This window comes from Megascapheus bottae, chromosome 9 (assembly GCF_031878675.1).
Source record: "Megascapheus bottae isolate mThoBot1 chromosome 9, mThoBot2.hap1, whole genome shotgun sequence".
NCBI classification, from domain to species: Eukaryota; Metazoa; Chordata; class Mammalia; order Rodentia; family Geomyidae; genus Megascapheus; species Megascapheus bottae.
The window spans coordinates 493,387-516,272 of NC_143517.1; the positions used below are offsets into that span (position 1 = coordinate 493,387).

Genomic DNA, 22,886 nt, shown 5'->3' on the forward strand with positions numbered 1-22,886 from the left:
GCTATTTATATTTTATTTCGTAAGTCAACATGCCATTGATACATAAAGTTGATAATATGCCTTCTACTGTTCAGCCAGCTTTTCCAATTTCCTCTGGCTCTGAAATAAATCAAATATATTTATTCATTTTCCGTTTAAAAAGGTACATTATCATTTAGATGATAGTGCACTTAGAATATGTAACCTTAACACTTGAGATATGATTAAATCTGAATATTACTTCAACATTTATTTAATTTTTATGCAGAAAAATATGTCATTTTAATATGATAGAAAGACAATGTTTATCACTTAAATATATTATTTCAATGGAGTGTTATATCATACTAACAAAGTTTAATAATTCAACAGATATACTAAATACATTACATTTTGATTCCTAGCATAACTCTGCTGCTTATAATATTTAATCAATTTTAATAGATCTTTCCTAAAATACATTCATTGTCAACCTTGGGAAATTTAAAACTTTGAGCAGAATGTGATGGTATATGCTTGTAATCATAACTCTTTGGCAGGCAGAAGAAAACGCACTATAATCCAAAGCCAACATAAAAGTATAAAACCCTTTGAAGGGGCGGGGAGTTTGCCTAGTAGTAGAGTACTTGCCCAGCATGCATGAAGACTAGGGTTCAATTCCTCATACCACATATACACATACACAGAAAAAGCTGGAAGTGGTGCTGTGGCTCAAATGGTAAAGAGCTAGCCCAAGGACAATGTTCAGGCCCTAAGTTCAAGCCCCAGGGCTGGCAAAAAGGAAAAAAATGTATGAAAACCAAATTAAAGAAAAAGGGCTGAAAGTGAGATTCAAATCGTAGGGCATTTGCCTAATAAATGTTAAGTCTTGACTCTCATCTTTTCATCTTTATTTCCTTCTTTTTTTGGTGCATGTTAGGCATGCACTCTACCACTGGTCCAAACTGCCGGTTTGTCTCTCATCTCTAGTGCAGCAGAACAATAAAACTTGAACACATTATTATACTTTTGTAACTGACTATTAAATGCAAAAATGAGGCAATTGCTATTGTCATGAAATCACTACTGAAAAAAGATTTTAAATATTATTCTAAGTCTCATGCCTGTAGACTTAGTTACACAGGAGGCAGAGATCTGAGTATCACATTTCAAAGCCAGTCAGCTCTTGAAAGTCATGAGACGCTTATCTCCAATTAACCACCAGAAAACTGGAAGTGGTGCTGTGGCTCAAAGTGGTGTAGCAGTAGGTACAAAGTTCAAACCCCATGACCAACAAAAAATTAAAAAATAAATATTATACTATTTAGACAGTACCTATAAAATCTTTTGCCAAGATGGATTTGAAAATTGGCTATGGTTGTGTCATGCATTCATTCCTTTTTACAATTTACAAACTTAATTTGTTGCCTTATGTCTTTTAAGAATTGGAACAATCGGGGCCGGGAGTTTGGCCTAGTGGTTAAAGTGCTTGCCTAGCATGTGCGAAGACCCGGGTTCAATTCCTTGGTACCACATACATACAAAAAAAGCTGGAAGTGGTGCTGAGGCTCAAGTGGTAGAGCTCTAGCCTTGAGAAAGTCCAAGGATAGTGCTCAGGCCCTGAGCTCAAGCCCAGGACTGGCCAAAAAAAAAATAATAATAATAATAATAAAGAATTGGAACAATGGGGAATGTGCAACTATTCATAAGCTTTATGTCTTCTGAGAAATAAAGGACCAATTTTTGAATGATTTTCTGAATATTATTTCTGCTCAAAAATGAAATATATGAAAACATTTCAAATTATTGTTCTGCATCTATATATCCTTAATTGAAATGTGATTCTTTAAATCATTTTTTTCTTGTTTGGGCTGGTACTGATGTTTGAAATTTTGCTTTACTTTTTCTCTTAAGATGGTGCTCTCCCACACAAGCCAGGTCTCTAGTATCGGTTTTTTATTGTTTTCTACTGGCTAATTGAAGTTAAGTATATTATGTGCTTTTTTGCTTAGTAGAGTTGCTATCACTTCAATATTTTACACATGCCACAACCAGGTTCTGACATAGTATATTGAATATTTCAAACTTTTTTTTTGCCAGTTCTGGGGCTTGAATACAGGGAGGACTTGAGCATTGTTCCTGAACTTCTTTTACTCAAGACTAGCACCCTACTACTTCAGCCACAATACCACTTCTGGTTTTATGCATGTTTTATTGAGGAGTTGAATGTGGGACTCCATGCATGCTAAGCCGCAAGCACTTGACCATTAAGCCACATTCCCTATTTCAAACACTTTTGATGGTAAATATCATATCATGTCAAATGTATCATAAATTTTAGGGAGAAAATAAAATTTAGGGACTGGGAGTTTGGCCTAGAGGTAGAGTGCTTGCCTAGCATGCACAGAGACCCGGGTTTGCGTCCCTGGTTCCATATACTCAAAAAAGCTGAAAGTGATGCTGTGATTCAAGTGGTAGAGTTCTAGCCTTGAGCAAAAGAAGCTCAGGGACAGTGCTCTGGCACTGAGTTCAAGATCAGTTACAGTGCTCAGGCATTGAGTTCAAGCCTCAGGACTGGCAGGTGAAAGGAAGGATGGAAGGAAGGAAGGAAGGAAGGAAGGAAGGAAGGAGAGGAGAGGAGAAAGAAAGGGAGAAAAGAAAGAAAGAAAGAAAGAAAGAAAGAAAGAAAGAAAGAAAGAAAGAAAGAAAGAAAGAAAGGGAGAAAGAAAGAAAGAAAGGGAGAAAGAAAGAAAGAAAGAAAGAAAGAAAGAAAGAATATGAGAAAGAAAAGGAGAAAGAAAGAAGAGAAGGGGGAAAGAAAGAAAGAAAGAAAGAAAGAAAGAAAGAAAGAAAGAAAGAAAGAAAGGGAGAGAGAGTAGGGGGAAAGGAAGGAATGAAAGAAGGAAGTAAAAATTTAATTTATGGTTAGATTTCATATTAATTTGAGAAATTTTTTCTTGAAAACATACAAGCCTTACAATGATAATTCAATACCAGATCAAAGATGATTTTCTTGAAACTTAAAACACCAAAAATAAAAACTATAAAAGCTATAATACATTTTTATGACATTTGAATTGAGTATTTACAAATGTAATGGTATTATCTTTCATAAATGCTTGATTCAAATTTTACATAAGTCATTTGAATGTTATACATGCATAATATCAACACAATGTCTCCAAATTAACAATAATGATATGAGAAATTTGAAACTCCAAAGGAAAAAAATATAACTAACCTTGTATAGATATTTTCTCAGCTCCTCATAAGCAAGACTCATACTAGAAAAACATGAGTCTTCTCTTACAATAAAACTGGAGTTCAGGTCTGAACTACCACACTTTGAAGTACAAGGACCTTCTAGGACAGACCTCATGCTATCAATTCTATGCAAAGATTGCTTCTGCTCTTTCTTCAGCAAACATTTTCTATTGACAGCCTCTAGTTCCTCATCAGTACTGTGAAATTTCAAAGGCAAATATTGTTACCTGTATGTCTCCTAAGTAACATTATTTATACAAATACAACTCCAAATAAAAATGAAGATTAAATAATGTCTTGAACCTGAAAATACATAAAAGGTTACCTACTCTGTAGATCTATTGCTTTAAAATGTTTGTGAAGAGGCTGAGTGTGGCCTAGTGGTAGAGTGTTTGCCTAGCATGCAAAAAGCTCTGAGTTAATTCCTCAGTACCACATACACAGAAAAAGCATGAAGTGGTGCTGTGTCTCGAGTGGTAGAGTGCTAGCCTTGAGAAGCATGGGACAGTGCTCAGGCCCTGAGTTCAAGCCCCAGGACTGGCAAAGATAAATAAATAAATAAATAAATAAATAAATAAATAAATAAATAAATAAATAAATAAATGTAAAAACAGTATCTATTTTCAAAAGGATTTTTTCTTTTTTTAACATATTGTAAAGGTGATGGACAGATGGATTACAATTTCAAAAGTAAGGTAGTGAGTACATTTCTTTTTAACATTGCTATCTCCTCCCTCATTTTCTCCAGCACATCACTCTCCACTCCCCTTCCCACCAAGTTGTAAAGTTCATTTCCAACATAGTGTCTAGTGAGTATCACTGCTGTATCAATTCATTCTTTGTCCTGCTGTTTCTTTAATTCCCTTCCCCTTCCAAGTTTCAGCTAAGGTTATATACAAAAGAAAGGGTACAGAAAACTAAAACAAAGAAAAAATAGAAATAACTGCATACAGAACATGAAAAGAACTTCTTGTTCTCCAATTCTTAGTGTTCATTATATATGATCCTATATACTTAACATTTGGGCTATTGCTAAGAATATCATAGACATATTCAGAAGGCTTTTAAACTAGTAAGACAAATTAGGGATATGTGGCCCATGCACTATCAGAAAGTACTGAGACTTCTAAAAAGGCTCAAATTATGTTTCCTGAGCTGCTAGTAAAAAAACAAGGGTAGAACTGCTTGAGGTGATATGTCAATATCCTTAACTATAATAGCCATTTCATTATATGTTCATACATGAAACATTACAAAGCACACATATAGAGAGCTACAGAACAATTTATAACAGAGGGTATAAACTAGAAGTGCTTGTATTTACTAAAACAGAGGTTTTCACAAACATCCCCTGCAAGTATTTCTAGATGCTCATTTTCACCAGTGGTTCATTCCACCTATAATTTGTGTTGAGTCATTTAGTGTTCATGAATATTTCATAACCTCAATCCATAATGAAAATGAGAAAGCATATTTGCAATCAATAAAAACACAAAGACAATTAGTTATTACCTCATTACTAAGGCATCAGAAGTGAGACACATCTTTTCTTTCACATACTCCCACACACTGATAAAAGTAGTGGTAGTATTTATTTTTTATATATCATTATCCTTATTTTCAGTAGTAGTGTTTAAACTAAGGTCTTCACATTTGCTAGGAAGGGACAATACTACTGCCATTGCTCAGGCATATTTTCCACTCCTTATTTTATTTATTTAATTTTTTCCAGTCCTGGGCTTTGAACTCAGGGACTGGGCACTGTCCTTGGGCTTTCTCAAAGTTAGAGCCACAGGATCATTTCTGGGTTTTTTTCAATATATGTTGTACTGAAGAATTGAACCTGGGTCCTAGTACATGCTAGGCAAGCACTCTACCACTAAGCTAAACTCCTGGCTCTTTACTCCTTATTTTACAAAGGGTCTTACTTCCTGCCACAGTACAAGTCTCAGATGGTATATTTTCTGCCTTCCTGTGGTTGGAGTCACAGGAGCACAGTACTCTATCAGGCTTCCCTCCATTGAGACAGCCTCGTGAACTTTTCTTCCTGGTCTGAACCTACACTACGATTCTCCCCGTTTCAGCCTGCCATTGGATTGTAGTGACAGGTACATCCACTTGTGAACCACTTGTGAATAAATAAGAAATCTTGTCAACTTTTCTACCAATGTTCGCCCCAATCTGTGAATCTCCTGTTCTCAATTAGCAAGAGTTACAATTATGATCTACTAGTCTCCAGCCAATTAAGGAATTAGGTATTTTGAGACTTACTCATTTAGCTCATTTATTAGTGATTTTATACATTTTACATCTTCCATCCAATTTTTTTTACATCTATCCACTTCTGATTGTTTTGTCTCATTTTCATCTTCCATTTTATATATTTCCATTTTCATAGCTTTAAGTCTTAGTTCTATCTGACTTAATATTGAATCATTATTACTGTCCCTTAGTTGCTTTAAATTTTTTTGATCTGCTATCTTTTCCTAAAGCAAATTAAAAATACATATTTTAAACAAAATTTACCACTTTGTACAATTACTGATGGTAAAAATTTAAGAAAAATTATTACATTAACTTATAGAACAATGTGGAATATGGGAGCTCAAAGTCTACAGGTTATAACATTCATCTGCGTAAAAATATTGTATTCATTTTTTACTTTTCTGTGGGGCTGGAGTTTCAATTCTGTCTTGCATAGAAGTGATTAAAGTACTTTTTCATTGAGCTATAGACTTAGGTTTCAATCATCTTAGTCTATTACCGATATAATTTGTAAATCCACAGAATAATAGCACAAATTCAAATTTCATAAAATTTGAGCAATGAAGCTTATGAACTACCATATACTTATGACCTACCATTTGCTCTTGAATAAGATTTGTGAAGATTAGGAATTTCTCTTCTAAATCCTCATGATTTTTTGCTAGCTGTTCCCATTTCTTTAGGATACCTTTTATTGACAATATATCCTGCTCAAGACATTGAATATGTTCATTCAGCTGAGCATATTTGCTAGATGTAATTTCCAATTTTTCTTTAGCATTGCTAATCTGCATGAATATAATCATATATTTTAGAAATAAAAGATGTAGTCTGAAAATTGTCTAAAATAAAACCATGTATAAACTGATATAAATACACTTGTAATAAATAATTTGTAGTGGATTCTTCAAATGTACTTATTGAGTTGCTCTGAAGCTCAGTAAAATTTAAATCAAGGAAATTATACAGACTATTAGAAGTAAAAAAAAATAAAAATAAAAATAACACAATTTGAAAGGAACTTAAATAGCTATTTCTCCAAAAAACCTATACAAATGATTTAATAGCACATGAAAAGCATATGCTCAACTCCATCTAGATTGTGTAGAGGAAAGACCCTATGGTGTAATACATCAAACTGTGAGATGCTAAAAGAATGTACTATGATATAGCCAATTTGGAAAACAAATCAATACTGACACTTCCTCAAAATGTCACAGAATTGCATTACTCAGTCAGTCATTCTACTTACATGTCCACAGAAGAATTAGTAGCAAAATCCTCAAGTAGAAAAGAAAGCAGAGATCCATTGGCTGATGAGTACCTAAATATATAGTATATACTTGCAATGGGCTATTACTCAGCCTTAATAAATTACTTATGCTTCCTACTACCAGTATTAGCATTACAAATATTATTCCAAGTAAAAAGCAAAAACTGTTAGACCACAGATTAAGTGATTCCATTTACATAAATTTCCAAACTATGCAAATTGATAGAAGACACAGAAAGTAGTAGCTTCCAAATCTGATCAAGAATAGGACAGGTTGATAGCTACAAGATATTGAAGTTCATTTTAGGACAATAAAAGTAATAACCATAAACTCTGAACAAACTGATTAAAGTAATAACCATATAACTCTAAACATCCTAACAGGTATTGCATTGTAATAAAATCTGACTTTGTCATTATAATTTGAGATCATGTTATAGTGCACTCCTTGGCTTTATATCAAGAAAAAAAGTCTTTCCATGTCAGAGAAATGGCATACATTTTTCACTGAAATCAGGTTTACATAAGATTAAATCTTTATTTTGCTGTTCATAGAATTTATGTATTCTCTAGTTGAAAGACGTTTGTTCCCTTAAAGAGATTATAATTACCTCACTTATCAGCATGTTAATTGAAATGTCTTCTTCCAGTTCACTTTGTTTTAGAAGTTCATCAGTACTCCACTCTCCATTTTCATTTTCATCTACCTTCTCTTTAGTCATTTTAGGTTGTTCATTAAACCTGGAGAGTTATGGAATCAGTATATGAAGGTTAGTAAAGAATAAATGTTTAACACCTTCTAAATAAATATATTTTGTCAGAAATTAAACTATTATCTCTATTTATTTCATCAGTAAATTATTAGCCATCATCTTAACATAATTATAGAAGTATATAAATAATATTGAAATTTTTATGGCATGTATGATATTTATGATATATATGCCCAAGAAAATTTTATGGTATATATGACAAAAAAAGAAAGAGTACATGTGATAACTATAAAAAGAATCATTTTAACTTAATATATATTTGACATGTCAACATGAAACCTTTCCTTATTAAAAACTGGCTATATAGACTCAAAGGAACTTAGGCTCAACGGTTTCCCTCATTTGTCATAATCAGTAGAAACCTTGGGCTCTACTAGTAGAGATCTGCAATAGAGCAAAACCTTGATACATAAGGCCATATAGTATGAAGCTAATTGAAAAGACCTCGAGGATATTGAAACAAAAGCCATATAATGAATGATTGTTGTCCTTAATGTACTATGTTATCTCTCATCTCTTTTGTTGTCCCTTGGTTATCTCATATTGATATAGTATCTCACTTTGTTATCTGATTTATTGGATTTATTTGTATTTGGTTATTTGAAATTGGATAGGGAAGGGGGGAAAACCAAGATGGGGGGAGGGGAGGGTAATGGGGACCAAGACATGTGAAAGGGTATCAATATATGTGAATTAATGCACCTTCTATCTGGCAAATATCATGTAACCCTTTTATTAATTACAATACAAATATATAAAAAATAAAAATAAATAAAAATTGGCTATAGGTATTAATAGAGCTAAGGTTAAGAATCATATGATAATTTATCTGGATGCCAAGAAGGCATTTGACAAAATACAACAACCATTCATGTTGAAAGCACCAGAGAAAATAGGAATAGGAAGTACATTCTTTAAAATAATTAAAGCCATATATGACGAACCTACAGCCAGGATCATACTAAATGGAGAAAGACTAGAACCATTTACCTTAAAATCAAGAACTAGACAAGGATGCCCACTTTCTCCACTTCTCTTCAGTATAGTGCTGGAATCCTTAGCCAGAGCAATAAGGCAAGAGAAGACATCAAGAAGATCCACAAAGGGAAAGAGGAAATTAAACTATCCCTATTTACAGATGACATGATCCTCTATCTGAATGACCCAATAATTCCACTCCCAAACTCTTAGAACTAATAAACCACTTTGGCAAAATGGCAGGATACAAAATCAACCTGCAAAAGTCAGTAGCCTTTCTGTACGCCAACAATACACAAACAGAAGGCCAAATCAAGAAAATGATATCATTTGCAATACCCCCCAAAAGAATAAAATAATTAGGAATTAACTTAACCAAAGATGTAAAGGAATTACTTAATGAAAACTCTTAAAGCCTAATGAAAGAAATCAAAGAGGATATCAGGAAATGGAAAGACATCCCATGCTCATGGATAGATCGAATGAATAGAGTCAAAATGGCCATATTGCCAAAATTGATATACAATTTCAATGCAATACCCATCAAAATCCCAAGGACATTCTTTATTGAAATAGAAAGCATAGTACAAAGGTTCATATGGAACAACAAAAGTCTCAGAATAGCCAAAGCAATTCTAGGCAAAAAGGGCAATGCAGGTGGTATTATAATACCAGACTTCAAACTCTAATATAGAGCCATAATAACAAAATCAACTAGGTAGTGGCATAAAAATGGACCAGAAGATCAATGGATCAGAACAGAAGATCCAAAAATAAAACCACATACCTATACTCAACTTACATTTGACAAAGGAACCAGAAATATACAGGGGAATAAACACAGCCTCTTCAATTATTGGTGCTGGGAAAACTGGGCATCATATACAGAAAACTAAAAATTGATCCATGCCTGTTACCAGGCACAAACATTAACTCAAATAGACAAAAGACCTAAATATCAAACCTGAAACCCTGAAACTGCTACACGACACTGTAGGAGAGACACTGGATCTCATAAGAACAGTCAAACACTTCTTGAACAGAGTCCCATGCTCACAACAGATTGGACAGAGACTTGACAAATGTGACTACCTAAAAATAACATTTCTGCATAGACAAGATGTAGCTACCAAAGTAGAAAGACAGCCAATCAACTGGGAAAAGATATTTACCAATCAATAATACATCAGACAAGTGCTTAATATCCAATATCTACAGGGAACTCAATAAAATAATCCTCCCCAACCTAACAAACCAATTGATAAATGGGCAAGGGAACTAAAGAGACACCTACCAAAATAAGAGATTAAACTGGCAAAGAAACATATGAGAAAATGTTCATCATCCATGGTCATGAATAAAATGCAAATCAAAATGATCCTGAGATGCTACCTTAACCCAATCAGAATGGCCAATACTCTGAACTCAGACAATGACAAATGTGCTGGCAGGAATATGGAGAAAGAGGAAAACCACTGCACTGCTGGTGGGAATGTAAACTAGTATGCCCACTCTGGAAGGCATTTTAGACATTCCTCAAAAAAACTAAAAATAGCCCTTCCCTACCATCTAGCCATACCACTCCTGGACATCTACCTGAGCATCATAACCCAGGATATGATAAGGACACCTGCACAGCCATATTCATGGCTATTCACAATAGCCTAGTGATGCAAGTGATGGAAACAACCCAGATGCCCCACTAGAGATGAATGGATATAAAAAATGTAGTACATATATACAATGGAATTCCACATAGCCATCAGACAAGATAAAATAATGGCATTCATTGGGAAGTGGATGAAACTAGAGAAAACATGTTGCGAGAGATAAGCCAAGACCAAAGGAATATGTGGATATTAGATCCAAACACTATAAGAGCAAAGACTTTTGGATACTCAAAGTCACTGACATGATCTTGGAGTCATAAATATAACTACATAGACATAAAAATCTATGATGAGATAATTTATTCTCTAGGCACAATATTTTATTATAGAGATCATGACATGCAAACTGCTTAAATTTTAATTTTGTTATTAAATTTATGTGCCAGTTATTGCATATAGAGATCCCATTCTTGAATACTTATTTGATAACTTGACATTTGAAATATGATGTAAAAAAATCAATGTTAATAATGTGGCTCAAAGGGCCGGGAGTTTGGCCTAGTGGTGGAGTGCTTGCCTAGTATGCACAAAGACCCGGGTTCGATTCCTTGGTACCACATACATAGAAAAAAGCTGGAAGTGGTGCTGGGCTCAAGTGGTAGAGCTCTAGCCTTGAGAAAGCCCAAGGACAGTGCTCAGGCCCTGAGTTCAAGGCCCAGGACTGGCAAAAAAATTTTTAAATAATGTGACTCACGTGATAGAGCAGTAGCCTACCTTGAGCTGAAGAGCTCAGGGACAGCACCCAAGCCCATAGTTCACACCCCATGAACTACCAAAAAGAAAGACAAAAAAATCCCTATAATCTAAGGATCAATAAGTCAGTAAGTAAGGTATACTTAGAAATAAATAAGGATGATATGCATATTTAAATAGTTATGTAAGATACAAAAAATGCACTTTACAACTGGCTCACTTTGTAATGCCAGCTACTCAAAAAATGGGTTCAGGAAGTATTGATCCAAGGCCAATCTGGAGAGAAAGTTAATATCACCTAATCCAAGCCAAATGTGAGCTTTCCATCTATAATTGCAGCTATTTATAAGGCATCAATAGGAGACCATGGTTCAAGGCTGACCCTGTGCTGAAACAGAAGACATATCATATGTAAAATTACTTAAAGCAAAAATGGCTAGAAATATGGCTGAAGAGTTATAGCACTCGGCCAGCAAATGTGAAACCTTCTATTCAAAGCCAGATTCAGCAAACAAACAAAAAAAGTACACTTTAGCCCTAGTGACCATGGTCTACAAGAAAAAAAGGCACAGCCAATAATCAAGGAGTCATGAGGATATCGCTTACTAGTGGAGAGAATTCTTAACATTTCCTTGACCCATCATACATGGAATTATCCCAGATGATGCTGAAGGGAAGGACACTAGCAAATTAAGAAAAGAACCAAAATGTCTGCAGAAATGAAAATTCAAAGTACATGAAAAAGCATTTTTATCATTGTATTTAGCTCGCTCTGAATTGACCAAATGAGCAGTGCTATCAGCTACTTTTTATTTAATTTAATTTCTTGTATAGGTAAGATCTCAGATTAGGTGAGCCAGCCTCAGATCATGATCCTTCTGAACTGATTTCCCAGACAGTTGGAATTACAAATATTTCCTAGGAGTTCCAATTCTGACTTCTACAGTATTTAAAACTTTTTGGCCAAGTTAAGCCTTCAATTTGAATCCACTTGAATCTCTGCTTCCCCACATAGCTGTGATTACAGTTGTGTGAAATCACAGACAGCACTGTAGTTTTTAACATCATTAAGAGAAAACATTACACGGTGTCATTTTTTAAAGTTTTAATTCTGTTGTGAATTTCTGATCTAAATTCCAAAATAGGATTAACTTTTGGTTATAAAATGAACTGATGTTTAGGATTTAGTAAAACTACTACCATTTAAAATGTTGAATATTCATATCTTGCTCAGTTATCTCTTTTTCTAATTTTTCCATTTTCTTCTTCTTTTGAATCAAAGCGAATTCCAGTTTCTGTACTGACTCAATAAGTTTCTTTACTAGTTCATCTTCAGTCTTTGAAAAAAATACAAAAATAAACGTCCAAAAATTATAGACACTTTTCCTTCTTAGAAATATAATTTATTACTATATCATTTTTCTGAAGTTTAAGAATTTTAATTTACATGCAGAAATATATATTGTACAACTATTTTTCTCACCAACATGAAATTCACACAATGTAAAACTATCTGTCAAACACGTCAATACAGTGGCATTCAGTATATTTGCAGAGGTACAACTACCTCTTTTATCTAATTTCAAGACATTTTATCACCTTACAATAAAACTACAGATCAATTAATCTACTACCACCTAGCTCCCCTACTTCCCAGCCTCTGACAACCAGCAATCTATTCTTGTTCTTAATAGATTTACCCATCCTGGATATTTCATATAAATGGTATTGATTCTGCCTGTTTTTCACTTAGCAAAATGTTTTTGAGCTTTATTTACCAAATACTTATACTGTATCTTAGTCCTTTTTATGACTGAATATTCCCTTATATGGAATATACTTTTCTTGCTAAACATTTGTGGTGTTTTCCTCTTTAGGCTACTGTGAATAGTGATGATATGGACATTCATGTAGAAATACTTGTTTTCAATTATAGAAATATAATTTCTGAGTTTATTAATAATACATATTAAGAAAGATTAGCAAGGTTAGTTGAAATTAATATTCAAAGGAGCTCAAACTGACTTATACACTCATCAACATTCCTTTTTTTTTTTTGGTCGGTTCTGGGATTGAACTCTGGGCCTGGATGTTGTCCCTGAGCTCTTCTCAAGACTACCACCCTACCCCTTGAGCCATAGTGCCACTTCCAGTTTTCTGGTGGTTAAATAGAGATAAGAGTCTCATGGACTTTAGTGACCAGGCTGGCTTTGAATGGCGATCCTCCGACCTCAACCTCCTGAGTACCTAGGATTACAGGTGTGAGCCACCACACCCAGCCAACGTTACCTTTTATGAATTTTGAGTTGCAGAACTTTGTTTATTCCTTTATTTACTTAGTTTATAGGCAATAAAAACTTACCATGCATGATTCTAAAGACATCTGATATCAGACTTTTTAATGTGGATTCTGACTATTATTGTTTTTACAATATTGACCAACATGCTTTATCTTTTCCTTTTCCTTAAAATAGTTTTCTGGGAAGACATAACAGTATAACAGTGATGTGCTGAAGTCATTTTGAGATATAAGCATTCTCCCAAGAGAATAGTTCTTTAACATTTCCTTGGACATTTCTCTATTTTAGCAAACTTACTTGAAAACGAAAGGAAAGCGGAGAACATAGTGAGAATCTCCATCCACTGAATGGCCCCAAAGAGGAGTAATAGTTTGTTGTTTCTGCTTCTCATGCCACATCTATGTGATCACAAAGGACTTTCAGAAGTAATCTCCCAGTTTCCATCAGATCCCTGAAAAGCCTCTGGAGGCCTGAGCTATATGCAGACTTGATTGTCCAGGAGTAATATATGATATCCAGCTAGGAACAAGCTTTCACATGTACTTCCTGTAATACTGGCCTTAAAGGCCTTAAAGACCTTGCTAAGAATTCTCTACTCAAAAAGAAGTTACAGGGGCTGGAGTTAGCCTAGTGGTAGAGTGCTTGCCTAGCATGCACTAATAGCCGGGTTCGATTCCTCGGTACTACATACATAGAAAAAAGCTGGAAGTGGTGCTGAGGCACAAGTGGTAGAGCTCTAGCCTTGAGAAAGTCCAAGGACAGTGCTCAGGCCCTGAGCCTAAGCCCAAGACTGGCAAAAAAAAAAGTTACAGAATCCTGCATGACCATTCCTGCTCTATTGTCCTAGGAATTTTAAGCACTTTCAGACTTGAGGGACTCATGAACAGGCAGGTTTCATGCTGGGAATTGCCAGCATTACCATGGCTTACTTCTTTTGCTTTTTCACTCCTCATGCACCATGAGGCATGATCAAGTTTCTCTGAGAAAGTATCTACTTCTGAGGGATGATTTTTGTGTAGAAAGATTTCCTGTTCAGATAATTGTACCTGGTGTTGCCCTCATCCACATCACATTCCACGTGAGATTACCCAACACTGAGGTAAAATACAATCACTCACAGATGAGGTTCATAGCCTTGGCTAGAGTTCATGATTAGCATGTCCTCAATGGAGTTTAAATTTGAAGAAGTAATGAGGAAGGTTTCTTGTCCCTACTCCAAGCACTCTTGAAGAAATACTCAGGGTGATTTTTTCCAAGTGATAGAGGTTGGAGGCATTTGAAACTAGGCCATGCAAAATTCTTACTTAAGCCTTAGTATCCAAGTCCCCCCCCAAAAAAAACAAACCACTCCTTTTGCTTTTGAGATGGGTTATTGGCCATAAATTTTAGGTTTGTTTGGGAGTTATCCAAGTTTATTCTCCACTTCTCGAGTGCCAGGTTTTGCCTGTTAGATGGCCACTTATTTGTGGAGACCTGACTGGGTTGGGATGCAAAGTCTGGCTGAAGACAACAGATTATCAATTTTTCTTTTCTTTGAAATCAATGTCCCCTTCTGGGCAGGCCTGAGCTTCAAAGACTTCACAAAAATCTTCTGAACTGCATTTGGATGTACAGCATAGTTCAAAGATAAAAATCACTGAGAGCTATCACCCCACAGATATTGTTTTATGTACAAATATAATTGTTATTGCTACTGTAGAAGTGATGCACAGCGGGGTTACAGTTAAGTAATGTGCACATTTCCCTTTGAACCATGTCACCCCTCCCTCACTCTCTCCCAATTTAGTTCATTTTGCACATAGTATCTAGTGAATACCACTGATGTTTTTGCTCACCCTTTGTCCAATCTTTTCTTCCAGAGATATCTTTACCCAGTTAATCTGTACCATATGAATCATTATTGTAAGAGATTTCTCAAAAAGTCAGAAGCTACTGATTCACAAAGCAGAATTCAAAATAGCCTAGGCACATTCATTTCTTTGGGAATCAACAGAAAACTCTTCATTATTTTTTATAAGATTAATTAAAGTGCTACAAAATTTTCATATACTCTTCCACTATATTTTTCGATATTTAACTTATATAAAAATATCTCCTGGTGGGGCCGGGAGTTTTGCCTAGTGGTAGAGTGCTTGCCTAGCATGCACGAAGACCTAGATTTGATTCCTCGGTACCCCACATACATAGCAAAAAAGCCAGAAGTGGTGCTGAGGCTCAAGTGGTAGAGTCCAAGGACAATGCTCAAGCCCAGGACTGGCAAAAAAAAAAATCCCGGCATTTTCATTTATAGAACACTATCAACATATATTAGTGTTATATATTCCTAAAGTTTGGTAATAAAACAGGTCTGATTTACTTTTATTATTTATTTATTTCAGTTCTTTTCTTCATTTTAGCCATGACCAACCAATCCAAACAATATTCAAGTTTCCCTAATATTTATGTATGTATATTATGTACATAAAGTATGTTATTCTAGCTATTGTATCTTAAAGAAATCCATTAATGGAAGCATGGTTCTAGTAACTGAGCACCAAGCATGAATAAAATTCATGCCAAGCAAGAGCACAAATCCTAGTACTAGAACAAAATCAACAACAAAATTTAAGTAGGAAGCAACCAGTTAGGCGTAACAGCTACTTCATTAATTCAAAATAGCTAAAAAGTGATACTAAAAAAAAAAGTCCATGGGGCCTGGAGTTTGGCCTAGTGATAGAGCACTTGCCTAGCATTCATGAAGGCCTGAGTTCAATTCCTTGGTACCACATACATATCTCTAGCCTTGAGAAAAGTCCAAGGACAGTGCGCAGGCCCTGAAGACAAGCCCTATGACTGGCAAAAAAAAAATCCATGTCAAATGGCAAGACTTGGAAAAATCATATTAAGTAAAGAAATCCAGACCCAAAGAAACATAGGCTCCATGGATTCCTTCATTTGTAATACTATGAGTCTAGGATTTTTCCTAACAGAGGATCACAATAGCTCAAAAGCTATGTGCATATGGCCATATAGGATGATGCTAAGCCAAATTAACTCCAGCATATGGAAATAAGAATTATCTATATGATTTTTTCTTTCATATATTTTTATTGTAATTAATAGAAGGGTTACATTATATTCAGATACAAGGTGTATTACTTCACATACATTGATACCCTTTCTCATGTCCTGTTTCCCATTTCCTGCCCCTCTTCCCTCTCCTATCCCAAACAACCATTTAAGCATATATACAGTATATCAGATAACCAGGTGAAAAATTGTAACAACATGAGGTAACCAAGGGACAGCAAAAGAGGTGAGAGATAACATAGTAAATTAAGGACAACAATCACTCATTATATGGCTTTTGTTTCTATATCCTGAAGATCCTTTCATTTATAGCATCATTCTAGGTTTTGTTCTATTGTAAATCTCTGCTAGGAGAGCCCAAGGTTTCTGCTGATTATGACAAATGAGAGAAACCACTGAGCCTATGTTCCTTTAAGTCTGGCTTACTTTACTTAACATGATTTTTTCTAAATCTTTCCATTTCCTTAAAAATGGGGAGATGTCGTTCTTTCTAACAAAAGCATAGAATTCCTTGTTGATCCATTCATCAACTGAGGGGCATCTGGGTTGGTTCCATATCTTTGCTATGGTAAATAGTGCTGCAATGGACATCACTGTGCTAGTGGATTTAGTATGTCCTTGTTTCTGGACAATTGGGTAAATGCCAAGTAGTGGAATTGCTGGGTTATAGGGGATCTCTATGTTTAGTCTTTTGAGGAGCTACCATACTGCTTTCCCTAGTGGTTGAATGAGTTTGCACTCCCACCAACCTTGAAGTAATGATCCCTCCTGGCCACATTCCTGCCAGCATCTGTTGTTATTAGATTCTTGATCATGGCCAGTCTCACTGGAGTGAGGTGGAATCTTAGAGTTGCTTTGATTTGCATTTCTTTTATGGCCAGAGATGTTGAGCATTTTTTCATGTGTCTATAGGCCATTCTTATTTCTTCTTCAGAGAAGACTCTCTTTAAGTCTTTGGCCAATTTTTTAATGGGATGGTTGTTTCTTTGGAGATTAGTTTTGGAGTGATTCAATGTTTTGAGCTGTTGATATATTTTAGATATGAGGCCTTTGTCCGTGGCGTGGTTAGTGAAGGCCTTTTCCCATTCTGTAGGCTTTCTAGTTAATTTGCTAGCTATGTCCTTTCCCATACAGAAGCTCTGCAGTTTAATGCAGTTCCACATATCCAGACTTTCTCTGATTTGTTGTGTTTCTGGGTCCATATTAAGGAAGTTTGGACCTGTGCCAAGTAGACCTAATGTATCTCCTATTCCTTCTTGTAAAGTTTTCAGTGTACCTGCTTTGATTTATGGTTTTTTAATGTACTAAGTGAAGTTATTTCTTCCTCTTTGGCTTTTTTTTTGCCAGACCTGGACCTTGAACTCAGGACCTGGTCACTTTCCTTTGGCTTTCTCAAGGCTAAAGGTCTACCACTTAAGCCACAGCACCTCTTTTGGCTTTTTTTTCTATGTATGTGGTACCAAGGAATTAAACCCAGTCTTCGTTCATGCTAAAGGAAGCACTTTACCACTAGGCAAAACTCGAGGCCCTCTTTTGCTTTTTTTTCCCTTTATGGCTTACTCCTGTTGTTACAGTATCTGACTTTGGAACGAGGCATATTGTACATACATTCCTTTGTTTATCTGAATTAGGAAAGGGAAGGGGAAAAACAAGATGTTGAGACAAAGGACAAAGGATAAACCAATGTAACAGCAATATTAACAAGACAATATGTTGGAAATTAATTTAGAACTTGTGAGTAGTTGCGGGAATGACAGTTGGAAAAAATGGGAAGTGGTAACAATGTTCAAGAAATAAAGCTCTTAGTACTTTACAAATGTAAATGTAACCCCTCTATCCATCACTCTGACAATAAAATAAAATTTTATATAAAATAGTCCAAATCTCTCAATAGAAGAATAAGGAAACAAAACCTTGTCTGTATGTATACAACACTGATTTTAGACTCTCAAATTCTTCTCTAGAAAGTCTTATATAAGTCATTTAATTTCTTCTTTAAAGACAGTAAGATGTGAGAGGAGGAAGATGGCTCCTAGACAATAGGGATGCTGCCTAGCTCTCTCTCACAAAAAGAGAGAACCAGGGAGTCCCACGAATCAATTACCTTAAGAAATCCACAACAACAAACTCAAGAAGCAACAGAAAAGAACCCAAACTGGAAAAGAAATCCAGATAAAGCTCACATCCAACTTTCTCAAAGAATTCGGAACGCGAGGACCCCTCCCCCACCACGCTGGCTCCTAGCCAAGAAAAGCTGTGGCGGAGGGGGTGGTGGAGGGAGCCGAGCCAGGCAGCACCAGGCCGGGTAACCAGGTCAGCTAGCCATAGAAGCAGCGGAACCCAGACGCGGAACCAGAACAGCAAGCAACAGAACCCAGACACTGACCACAAGCAGCAGCGGAGATCCGAGGGGAGTGAAGGATTCTCCAACAACATGCAGTACCCACAGACAAACGGAGAGGTGTGAGTACCACAGCAGGCCCCCAAACACAGTGCGGGTGCCAAGCCATAGAGCTTAACTCAGACCCCTCCACCCCACCTGAGAAGAGCAGGAGCAGGGGGGCAAGGAATTTAAAATCCTCTCCCTTCCCTCAACAGCCCTCTGCCCCAGGCCAATGACTGGAGATTGACAGGCGGGAGGCGCTAAGACCCAGCACCCCACCAAGGGAGGCGGGGGTGTCCCAGTCCCCACCCACCCACCAGGTTCCTCTCCCAGGCCTCAGACTGGAGACTGAGAAGCAGGCTACGCCAAGACCCAAAACCCACCAGGGGAGGTGGGGGTGTCCCAGCTCCCAAAAGCCCACCTGGTTCCTCTTCCAGGCCACTGGGTCTGGAGAGCTGGGAGCACTATGTCCCTGCCTTACAACAGTGGGTGGGGTGTTCGGGACAACAGGAGCCAGCATCTGTCCCCCTCAAATCTTGAGCCTGGCATTCTCCACCTGGGAATCCTGAGCGAGACTGCACTGAGGGGCCCCCCACAGTCACAGACTCTCTGACAAAGCAGCAGGGAACTGAAGGGGCAACCAGCAGCCAAGCAAGCCTTCTGAGAATCAGAAAGGCTCGGCTCCACCCTTGGAGCACTGGTCCCCACCCCTGGGAACAGAGCAGACAGCCACAGGTCCTGCTGACAGCCCATGGAAACTCCCAAACCCCAGACCCTTGGCTGGGGGCTCGCCCCTTGAAGCAGCACAGGAAACCAACCATCTGCCCAGCACGCTGACACCTAAGGTCGCAGATCCATCCCACGGCCCACTGTGAGGCCACTGGCTGGGCTGAGAGCTAGTCTTACAGCAGCACACAGCCTCTGGGAATTGACTGAACACCTACAAAAATGGCAAACTCTGACATAGTCAGCAGAGGAATCAATTTGGCTGAGAACCACAGGTATTCACACACTCCCACAACCACGGTCCCAATCCAAGAAAAGACCGCTACCTACTGACCACAGAATGAACTACAACAGTTCTCGATGCCAAGGAGAGCTCAAAGAAGAATCACGACATACATAAATAATCAAAGTCCCACGCAAAGCCCAAAAGGCAACAAGAGCGAAGGGACGAGAGAGATGTCACCATCCCAAGAAATGACACCTGAAGAGACACGAAACATGACCCTATTCAAGGAGATGATTGTGAACATGACTAAAGAGATTAAAACAGAATTACAAAAACAATTCCAGGAACATAAACAGGAAATCTCCAAAGAGCTCCTAGAATTCAAAAGAGAAATGGAAGAACAGATTAATACCCTCAGAGCAGAAATGATCAGCTCAGCGTCCACACTTCAAGCAAAAATGGAGGCATTAAGCAGCAGATTGACGGAGAAGGAGAATAGAACATCAGAAATGGAAGACAAAACACAAGAGCTGGAACAGAGAATCGCCACCTTGGAAAAATCAGTCAGAATCTACCAGAGAGCTCCAGGAACTGGCAGATGCAGCAAAGAAGTCTAATCTTCATATAATAGGGATTGAGGAGGGGGCCGAATTCCAGAACAAAGGTATGCAACCTTTATTCACCAAAATCATAGCAGAGGACTTCCCCAACTTCAAAAGGGAAAATACTCACATTATTGAAGGTTTCAGGACCCCAAGCAGGCAAGATCCTAGAAGGAACTCACCAAGACACATCACAGTAAAGACATTATACCCGAATACCAAGGAATTGACCTTAAATGCTGCAAAAACAAAGAAGGAGCTATATTATAATGGGAAGAACATTCGAATTACAGCAGATCTCTCCATGCAAACCCTAAATGCAAGAAAAGCTTGGAAAAACATCATTGATGTCCTGAAGACCAACAACTGCCAACCCAGACTGATATATCCAGCAAAACTAGCATTTACATTTGAGGGAGAAACAAGAATATTTCACTGCAAAGAGAAGCTTTATGAATGCGTGCACACTAAACCAGCGTTACAAAGAATACTAATTAACCGAGAACAAATTGTAGAACATCAAGAACCCCCATCAAGAAGCAAACATCGATAATTCACTAAACACAAAACAGGAAAAAAGAGAAAGAAACTTAGAAGTAAAAATAAATAACAACAATGGACACTGACCACTTCTCCATAATCTCCCTAAACGTGAACGGGCTGAACAATCCAATCAAAAGACACAGAGCAGCAGACTGGATTAAGAAACACCACCCATCCATATGTTGCTTCCAAGAGACACACCTCACTGCCAAAGACAGAACCAAATTCCAAGTGAAAGGATGGAAACGAATTTTCCACTCCAATGCACCATGCAAAAAAGCAGGAGTAGCAATCTTAGTCTCCGATAAAATTAACTTCTCAGTAAAATCAGTACACAAAGATAGAGACGGCCATTATATATTAGTAAAGGGTACAATCCATGCCCATAATATTACAGTTATAAACATCTGCTCCCCCAACACGGGAGCACCAAAATTCGTCAAACAAACTCTTTTAGAACTACAGAACAAAATAGACTCAAACACAATCATTGTCGGTGACCTCAATACTCCACTCTCAACAAATGACAGGTCAACTCAACAAAAGTTAAGCAAAGATACCATCAACTTAAATGACACCATAGCCCAGCTGGGCTTAACAGATATACACAGAGTCTTCCACCCAACGGCAAAACTTTTTACATTTTTCTCAGCAGCACATGGAACACACTCCAAAATAGATCATATAATAGTTCATACAGAAAACTTAAGCAGATACAAGAAGTCTGATATAATCCCATGCATCCTATCAGACCACAGTGGAGTCAGACTAATTCTGAACAATGCAGTCAAAGTCAAAAAACATTCAATCACATGGAAACTGAACAACACACTTCTGAATAACTCCTGGGTAACAGATCAGATCAGAAATGAAATTAAAAACTTCCTTGAATGTAATGCCAATCAAGAAACATCACAAAGAAACTTATGGGACACAGCAAAGGCAGTTCTTTTTTTTTTTTTGCCAGTCCTGGGCTTGAGCTCAGGGCCTGAGCACTGTCCTTGGACTTTCTCAAGGCTAGAGCTCTACCACTTAGCCTCAGCACCACTTCCGGCTTTTTTTTTCTATATGTGGTACTGAGGAATCGAACCCGGGTCTTCATGCATGCTAGGCAAGCACTTTAACCACTAGGCCAAACTCCCAGCCCGATGGACACCTGTTTTTTCTTTTGTTTTGTTTTGCCAGTCCTGGGCTTGAGCTCAGGGCCTGAACCCTATCCTTGGACTTTCTCAAGGCTAGCACTCTACCACTTGAGCCTCAGCACCATTTCCGGCTTTTGTCTATGTATGTGGTACCAAGGAATCGAACCTGGGTCTTCGTGCATGCTAGGCAAGCACTTTAACCACTAGGCAAGACTCCCAGCCCCGCAAAGGCAGTTCTAAGAGGCAAATTTATCGCACTACGAGCGCATATTAAAAAGACAGAGGAAGAGTACGTAAATAACCTTAAAAAAAACTGAAACACCTAGAGGAGCAAGAAAAAGTTAATTCTAAAACAGTTAGAAGGACACTGCTGGTGGGATTGTAAACTAGTTCAGCCACTCTGGAAAGCAGTGTGGAGGTTCCTTAAAGAACTGAAAATAGACCTTCCCTATGATCCTGCCATACCACTTCTGGACATCTATCCTGAACAGCATGACCCAGGATATTATAAAGACACCTGCTCAGCTATGTTCATCTCTGCACTATTCACAATAGTCAGGCGATGGAAACAACCCAGATGCCCTACTGCAGATGAATGGATACAGAAAATGTGGTATACATACACAATGGAATTCTACATAGCCAACAGACAAGATAAAATAATGGCATTTGCTGGGAAGTGGATGAACCTAGAGCGAATCATGCTGAGTGAGACAAGTCAAGACCTAAGGAACAAAAGGCGCATGGTATCCTTAATATGCGGTTATTAAATCCAAAGTGTACAAGAGAGAGGACTCAATAATTGCATACCCAAAGCTATGGACATGGTAATGGAAATACAAACATAACTATATAGACAAAAAAACCTATGACTCTATAATAATAATGTTTTATTTCATAAACTGATATGTTTCTATGACATACAAACCGTTAGCCTAATTTTGATTAAGTTCTAAAGACTAAGTCCCAGAGAATGTAATTAGAGATTTCCTCCTTGAACAATTGTTTGTTAAACTTGTCA

The 22,886-nt window shown here is 37.2% G+C and overlaps 1 protein-coding gene across 1 annotated transcript in view; it reads right to left on the reverse strand.

The window, feature by feature from the left end:
- The window catches only part of LOC150058675 (uncharacterized), a 57,153-nt gene continuing 34,267 nt past the window's right edge, over window positions 1–22,886 (reverse strand). Inside the window, exons 12-17 of the mRNA XM_090338624.1 lie at window positions 12,075–12,211; window positions 7,372–7,501; window positions 6,084–6,275; window positions 5,494–5,708; window positions 3,200–3,419; window positions 1–99 (exon numbers count right to left, since the gene is read on the reverse strand). Of these exons, the coding sequence (XP_090194750.1) occupies window positions 64–99; window positions 3,200–3,419; window positions 5,494–5,708; window positions 6,084–6,275; window positions 7,372–7,501; window positions 12,075–12,211 (930 nt within the window). The 3' untranslated portion in view covers window positions 1–63. The remainder of the gene's footprint in view (window positions 100–3,199; window positions 3,420–5,493; window positions 5,709–6,083; window positions 6,276–7,371; window positions 7,502–12,074; window positions 12,212–22,886) is intronic.